The sequence below is a fragment of the Nicotiana tabacum genome, chromosome 11, assembly GCF_000715075.1.
Source record: "Nicotiana tabacum cultivar K326 chromosome 11, ASM71507v2, whole genome shotgun sequence".
Taxonomy (NCBI): domain Eukaryota; kingdom Viridiplantae; phylum Streptophyta; class Magnoliopsida; order Solanales; family Solanaceae; genus Nicotiana; species Nicotiana tabacum.
In genome coordinates this window covers 15,915,302-15,923,144 of record NC_134090.1, presented here as the reverse complement: position 1 = coordinate 15,923,144, position 7,843 = coordinate 15,915,302, and the positions used below count along the sequence as shown (strand labels likewise).

The 7,843-nt window shown below is 36.0% G+C and overlaps 1 protein-coding gene across 2 annotated transcripts; it reads right to left on the bottom strand.

Moving 5' to 3' along the window:
- Positions 1–2,491: 2,491 nt before the first annotated feature.
- On the bottom strand, positions 2,492–5,519 carry LOC107792538 (putative CoA ligase CCL5). Of its 2 annotated transcripts, XM_016614790.2 has the most exons (4): positions 4,379–5,510; positions 3,714–4,100; positions 3,055–3,122; positions 2,492–2,970 (listed from the first exon to the last, which is right to left on the bottom strand). In XM_016614790.2, exons 1-4 carry the CDS (start codon positions 5,396–5,398, stop codon positions 2,745–2,747), a joined length of 1,701 nt encoding a protein of 566 aa, XP_016470276.1. In that variant the 5' UTR covers positions 5,399–5,510; the 3' UTR covers positions 2,492–2,744. The 2 variants fall into 2 exon arrangements, with proteins under 2 accessions (XP_016470276.1, XP_016470340.1); XM_016614854.2 differs by lacking the exon at positions 3,055–3,122 and having other exon boundaries at positions 2,774–2,970; positions 4,379–5,519.
- Positions 5,520–7,843: the final 2,324 nt, after the last annotated feature.

Here is a 7,843-nt window from a genome sequence, read left to right as displayed (position 1 = left end):
CCTCAAATTTTGCATACAAGTCATAAATAAAACAATGGACCTATCCCAACTTTAGGAACCAAACTCTGATCTCAGTAACTAGAAAGTCAACTCTCGGTCAAATTTCTCAACTCTCCAAACTTTAAATTTTCTAACTTTCGCCATTTTAAGCCAAAATCACCTACGGACCCCCAAATCACTCTCCGGACACACTCATAAGTCCAAATTCACCCTACAGAGCTATCGGAACCGTTAAAACTCCATTCGGAGTTATTTGCATATAAGTCAACATTCGGTCAACTCTTTTAACTTAAGCTTCCAACCTTGGGATTAAGTGTCTCAACTCACTCCGAAACATCCCCGGAACCAAACTAACTATTCTGGCAAGTTACATAATAGCAAATGAGCATAGGATAAGCAATAAATGGGCCAATGGGGATACAACACTGAAAACGACCGGACGGGTCATCACACTTTATTACTCGCTTACTACTTGCAACCATTTATGTTTCTATTACTTTATTGTTGGTTGTAAATCAATAAGTTTTCCGTTGTTGGTTTTACATTGACGTTCTTTCCATTGTTAGCTTATGTATATCTTGATCATGTTTCTATGTCTAGTAGGTGTCTTAACCTGGCCTCGTCACTACTCTACCGAGGTTAGGGTTGATATTTATTGAGTACTGTTTCGGTGTACTCATGCTACACTTCAGCACATTTTTGTGCAGATCTAAGTATTCTGATTGTGTTGTTGAGAGTTGTGTCTGCACGATAGGAGACTTCAAGGTATACCTGCTTGACGTTCGCAGGTCTCGGAGTCACCATTCTACTTCATTATGTATTGTTAAACTGTAATTCAAAACAGTATTGTGTTTAGAAATTCTAGTGTGTTTTAGTAATTCTTATTACTCCGTACTACCGGTTTTGGAAAATGTATAACTATTGGCCGTTTGTAGCTATGTATGTCATTTAATGGTTTATGATAAATGATTAAATAGTTCAATTCTGTTATTAAATCAGCATGTGTTAGGCTTACATAGTCATAGTGACTAGGTGTCATCACGACATCCTAAGGTAAGAATTTGGGGTCGTGACACACAGTCAAGATTACGGAAGAGAACCCATCCTACCGATTATCCAATTTACGGTCTAGCTAAAAGACATCAAATAAAATCAAGAGAATCTGTAATCATACAATAATACAGATCTATTGCAACTATATTCGCAAAACCAGATACTGAACAAGATAGCTAAAGGCAAGCTCTGATACCACGATGTAGAATTTAAGCACATACACAGAACCTACGCAGCGAAATATTAGTGAGAACGTACCTTCAACCATGGTTGTTCAAGTGATATAGAGAATCGCCTTTGAAACGTTTGACAGAAAACCTAAGGAGTCTTCTAGCCTGTGCATATCACAGGATGCCACACTGATAGAGTCACAAGTATATTTATAGGTAGGCTAGGGACTATTAGGTAGATGCTTTAGCCGTAGGGACTTCTCCGTAAAGTACGATTGCCCTAGATACTTATAATTAATAGTTTTCTTCCATTAAGGAAACTTCTAGATGTGCATAACAATAAAATATTTTCTGATAAGGTAATTACTTGGGAGACAAGTTAATTTAATTAATTACCACAATATGTGGGCCACAAAAGACTGCAATTCTTACAAAATCAACATTCCTAAGAATGAAATTTAGTTTGGTCGCACTGCAGACTTCCAAAAATGCTACGAGCCTTCGCAAGTTTTCACAACCAGACTGAAATGCTTATTACCAGTCAAGAGTTTTATATTAATCTGATTAATTTTGTTCCAAACGCACATGCATATACATGTGGTCGTACAAAGTAATACAATAATAAATAGAGTGTCAAACTTATAGAGACTTGTGCTAACTATTCACTAATTTCACTCAAATTGTTATTTAGTCGAGTCAATCGAAGTTGAATGGTGAGATTATAACTAAGCATAGATTGTAACAATTAACTAGCTAAGCAGGCAGAAAATGGTTGTTAAGAATTCAGTAAAGATAAATATTCTAGGGTTGTGATCGATTCACCAATCTTATTGTGTTCTAATTAACTTTCCTTTTCATGCAATTCGCTTATGGTTGCTAATTAGTCGAGTAATTACTCTCATAGTATTCTCCCGAATTACTACTCGCCTATGCAGTGTTATTTAACTTGTTGTATAATAGATTATTTGTTTATGTTTAAGTTAATTACTTATTATGGGCAGTAATCGCCTAGGATTTGACACGTGACATAAAACGTACACTCAATCTTATCATCAAGGATATTCAACGTTTAAATGTTATAATAATAATAATAATAATAATAATAATAATAATAATAATAATAATCATTCTTTCCCTATTTGCGTAATTTGTTTTTGTCGAAAGAGATTCAGTTGAACAATATTTACATTGATAGTGTACATATGACTTACATTATCTGGTCACTAAAAGTTAATTATATGTGACTTTTCATAACAATCATAGATTGATAGCTAAAATGATTATTTGCAAAACATGGTAAATTATTCATTATAACAGGTAAAAATAACGATTAGATTGTTTACATCATGCCCCTTAGGATATGACCCTTCTCCGGACACTACGTAAACGCGGAATACCTTGTGCACCGGACTGTCCTTTTTAACATATAAAATTAAACTGATAGGTAAATCTCAATCTTTTACACTGTCGATGTATCCATTTTCTTTTGTTGCTGCTAACTATTGGTTCCTAAGGACAAATTTATAATTTGGACAGAATTGGCAATTTGTTTTGCACTAACTCCTTTCGCAATATTTTCCCTGCAGCTGATCTTGGTATACCACTGATAAAATTAACTCTTCTGACTTTCTTGTATGGGGCTACTTGGCTAGAAACAAATTGAATGACCTGGTCTTCTGTGAGCTCAGAACCAGCTGCTTTTACAACATATGCCGCTGGTATTTGTCCTGCTTCCTCGTCTTCTAGTCTGCTTAAAAATATTATATTGTTAGATACAAAAGTTGTATTTAACGAAAAGTGAGAGAGGGGTAGAGGAGTTGAGGCAACGCACGGGACAACTGCTGCATCAAGTATCTGATGGTGACTCAATAGTATTGCTTCAAGTTCTGCTGGAGCTGCCTGTATTTGAATATAAACCAATTTATTTTACCTGAAAATGTGCTTATCGACACTTTTTTTACCAAATATATGAAATACCTGTTATCAGTTTCAGCGTTTTTATCATAATACAAAGTACTTATTTAAAAAAAAAAAAAAAAGCTTTTTTTCATTTTTAGCCTGCGCCAGAACTGTACATTTGGTAGCCCAAAAATGTATAAAATTTGTATAATTTTTGTATATAACGTACAAAATGTATATATATATAAAAAATATATATTTTTCGGCTATTGTTTTGAGAGCGGCCATACAGTGTCATTTTTCCTTTAAAAAATCACAACAATATAAACTATTCACGGGTTCGAGCCATGGAATCAGCCACTAATGTTTGCATTAGGATAGACTGTCCATATCACACCTAGGGATGCGGCCCTTATATAGACCATGCGTGAATGCGGGATGCTTTGTGTACGTGGTTGCCCTTTTTACAACAATTTAAACTATTTTTCATCATCTGATACTTATCGCTAATTTTAATCAGATAAACAAAACGGCCAAATTTACTTTGACGCGTAGATAGTGAATGTAGAGATCATGAAAGTTTGCCCATACCTGATAACCATTATGCTTGATGAGTTCCTTTATTCGATCAACGATGTACAAATACCCCTCGTGGTCAAAGTAACAAAGATCACCAGTTCGGAGCCAGCCATCAGCAGTGATTGTAGCAGCAGTTGATTCCTCATTTCCGAAATACTCTTTCATCACCCCTGGACCTTTTAACCACAATTCACCTTCCTTAAATGGTGGCAATGCTTCCCCTGTATCGTGATTAACCACCTTAGCGGAGAAGCTCGGGAACAACATCCCTACTGAGCATGGACGCGCCTTTGCCTCCTCATTGGTAACAAAAAATGTAGCAGCACCAGTTGTCTCAGTTAGGCCATAGCCTTGTTTGAGCTCCACCCAAGGGAACTTCTCCCGGAATGCATAAGCTACCTGTTAAGACATAATATAATGAAGTAATAGAAAGTAGGTTAATTTTCTCTGATATATGAGATGATAAAATAATTCAACATGGTATCAAAGCAGATAACAAGTTCAAGTTCAAATCTCAGTGTCATCCAAAAAGCAAAAAATATTTTCACGTGTTTGACCATGAAACTGAATCAGGTCCACACGTGAAGGGACATGTTGAGACACAATAATATAATCAATTGGTAAAAAGGATATTCTCTCTAACCGTTTAAAGATACGGTCATATAATTCAACACTACCTCTTTGCTCAGTGGTGCAGCTCCTGAGGAAACCTTCCGCAACGATGATAAGTCATAACTATCTTTATTATACTTAACTAGCCCGAGAATCACTGGTGCAACTGCTGGAATGTTACTGACTTTGTGTGTCTGAACTGCTTCCAACATTGCTTGGAAATCAAATTTTTGCATCAACACAGTTGTAACACCTGAACAAAATAATCCCAGACCGAAAAAGACTAGACCGTATACATGAAACATCGGTATGAAACAGAGGAAAACATCGTCCTGAGACGATGTTACATCGACGTAGAACTTAAGAAGTTTCATAATTGCTACAAAATTAGCATGAGTCAAAACTACACCTTTGCTAACTCCAGTGGTTCCTGAAGAGTATAGTATTGCTGCTGTATCCGAAAGCATTGGTCTATCCTTTGGCATTTCTAAAGGGTCACAGTTCTCAATCAAATCCTCTACTGAAACTGAATTTTCGTCGTTCTTGGATCGAGTTGTGAGAAGAGTTGGCACACCAGTGCGGACTAATTTATGTACTTCTTCTGGTGCAGAAATGGCTAGTTTTGCACGCGATAAACGTACTTGTTTATAAATTTCTGATTCAGTGTTAAGAGGATTGGCAGGGGATAATATAGCACCAACTGAAAGAACAGCTAGACATATAGTCGGATACAAAAGTGAATTTGGTGACAAAACAAACACAACATCACCTTTTCTAACACCTAGTGCATGGTATAATCCTGTGGCAAGTGAGGCGATAGCGCGACGGAGTTGAGCATAGGTTAATTTCTGGTTATTTGCAGAGTCAATTAGTGCTATTTGTGACTCAGCTTGAGCAGGGGATGGAAATTGTGACAACACAAATTTGGCTGTGTCAAGATCAAGATTATCACTAGGCATTTTGTGTTGTTCACTAAGTTGGAGGACTGAGTGATAGATTCCAGTCTTGGAATCGTAGCCGTTTTTCCGATCGTACATGGATTCCTCTTCTTCGCCCGTGGAAGTCCATCCCTCCTCACCTGACATTTTTAGGAAAAATATGTCTTAAACTAACAATGTTTGGACTGACCTTGTATATCTGCTAGTTTATGCAAATGGTGAGTGTAAATAAATAAGGTTTTGGTTTAGAGCTTGAAAATCATGTTTAATTTATGTGACTCTGTCTTCTAGCTTTAGTCGGCAGAAACTAAGGGACCAAGTCTTCATTCTTCGGACCAATCGAATAAAAGTATATTATTTTGCCTGTCAATTGCTTGGATGGAATAGACAAGACAAGACGTTATGTCTGGTATGTAATATACAAATATGAAAAAATTTATTTTGTGTCTTATACAACTTACAATAGTTGTATGAAGTATTTTTTGTTGTCTTACAGTTTTGTGGATCTGGATTTTTGTGGACCCAAAAGTATAAGATTGGGGTCCACAAATTTGTGAGATAAAGCCTCACACAACTAATGTGAGACATACAATAAAACTTCTCTATAAATATATACTGAAAGAATTTTACACTGTCAGATGAAAGGTAACTCATCGTATTAAACCTGATATAGTTAACCTGCAATAATAACAGGTAACTCTCCATATGCAAAAATAGGTAACTCTCTCTATATATAGTTAACCATTACTTGTGTGTCCAGATTTTCTTCACTTTTTTCTAATGATCTACTTGTTTGACCACTTCCTCCGTACGTTCATCTATCTAAGCCAATAATTTTAGTTTGAATGATTGGAAATTCTGATGTTTCCCTTGAAGAATAAATAAAATGGCATATATAAAATTCTGAGTAACATGCTCTTAATTTTCAGATGATTAGTGTTTCTTTTGTCTTTTTCCCCTGGGCCGGCAGATCTTTTTTTCAATTGGGATTTCTTCATTCTTATACACTTATTGGAAACTTTATTACCCTAAATAGTCATGTTTAGTAAATTATCCTACCTACACAAGTTTTGTTTACAAAATATATACATTCCACCTTAAAAGGCTCTCAATCCATTATTAGTGCCTTTAATTAAGGAATTTAGTTACATCCTTTTCTTTTTTTTTCTCCTCTTCTCTTTTCATATTTTTCAACAATCGTAAACTGGGCAGGGAGGTTTCAAGGGAGAGGATATATACCACATAAAAATATAAGAAAAATAGCAAAATAGTTGAACTTAATATTCCAGGAAGATATCTATAAAAGCTTGTAAATATTTCTGGTTCATTCTTAGGAAAACAATAAGGTAAAAGACAATTATAAAACTTTGTTTGATTAATAATAAAGAATTAGACCAAACATAGTGGCCCCTTCCAGTGCTTTCAAGCCATCTTGCACTCCGAAGAATGCCGGTGTACGATATTTATTTTTCTTTTAAAAGGTCAAGCAAAACTATTGAAATGGCAAAATTTTTGTCAAATTCTGCATAAGTGCAGAAATGAATATGCAGAAGTATATGAACTCCATGCTTTAGAGTATATGTTTATTTGAAGAAGAAGTAATCGTCGCCTCATTATTAGGCTTCCCATCCCCTTTTCCTTCTTTTTTTTTCTCCTCTTCGCTTTCTGAACTCTCTGAGTACCATCATTAATTAGTATCTTTTATCACTTGCAAAAACCCTACATTTCCTTTTTGGTTAAAGTTGTAGGCCAGCCTCTGTTATTCTCAGGAATTTTTAATATTGAATTGCCTGTAATCCAATGCCAATATGTCACGATCCGGATTTCGCACCCTCGAGAGTGGTGATGGCGCCTACTAATGAAAGCTAGGCAAGCCAACCATTTGAATTATTTACCTTTTTCCCATTTTAATCTTTTAACAATTATGAACCAGCATTATATATACAACGGAATTTAAATAAGCGGAAGAACAAAATAAAACCATTTAAATATTTCCAATACAATTCCTTAAACAAAGAGTACCTAGAATAAGTGTCACAATTTCATAGACGGTCTAAGAACACTACAAATACGGGTCCGAAGAAAATAAATACAACATTGTCCCTGAAATACATAAATGAAACAGGATGAAAGGATAGAAGGAGACGCCAAGGCCTGCGGACGCCTGCAGGACTACCTCGGATCTACGAATGGACTGAAGGCAGCAACCCAAAGGTAAGGTCTATAAGCTGCAACTCCGGGATCTGCATACAGTGTAGAGTGTAGTATCAGCACAACCGACCCCATCTACTGGTAAGTGCCTAGCCTAACCTCGGTGAAGAAGTGACGAGGCTAGGACCAGACTACCAAATAAACTTGTGCAGTTAAATCATAAACAGCGAAAAGTAACAGCAAGAATGAACAGTTAAGGGCGGGAGGGGGAAACATGTTACGGGGAACATCAAATAATAACATAAGAGCAACAGATAAATATAAGGATCCACCAAAGTTCAAATATCAATAAGAAGCAGAAATAAAAGACAAGTGCACGGCATCACCCTTCGTACTTTTACTCTCATCCTCACCATAAGAATCAATAGAATCTGCACGGCA

Excerpts from the sequence above, each read along its gene's own strand:
- LOC107792538 (XM_016614790.2), bottom strand. The coding sequence starts at position 5,398 with ATGTCAGGTGAGGAGGGATGGACTTCCACGGGCGAAGAAGAGGAATCC. Across the intron at positions 3,123-3,713 it reads TCAAGCATAATGGTTATCAG|GCAGCTCCAGCAGAACTTGA; the intron begins GTATGGGCAAAC and ends ATTCAAATACAG. Across the intron at positions 2,971-3,054 it reads CTTGATGCAGCAGTTGTCCC|ACTAGAAGACGAGGAAGCAG; the intron begins GTGCGTTGCCTC and ends ATTTTTAAGCAG.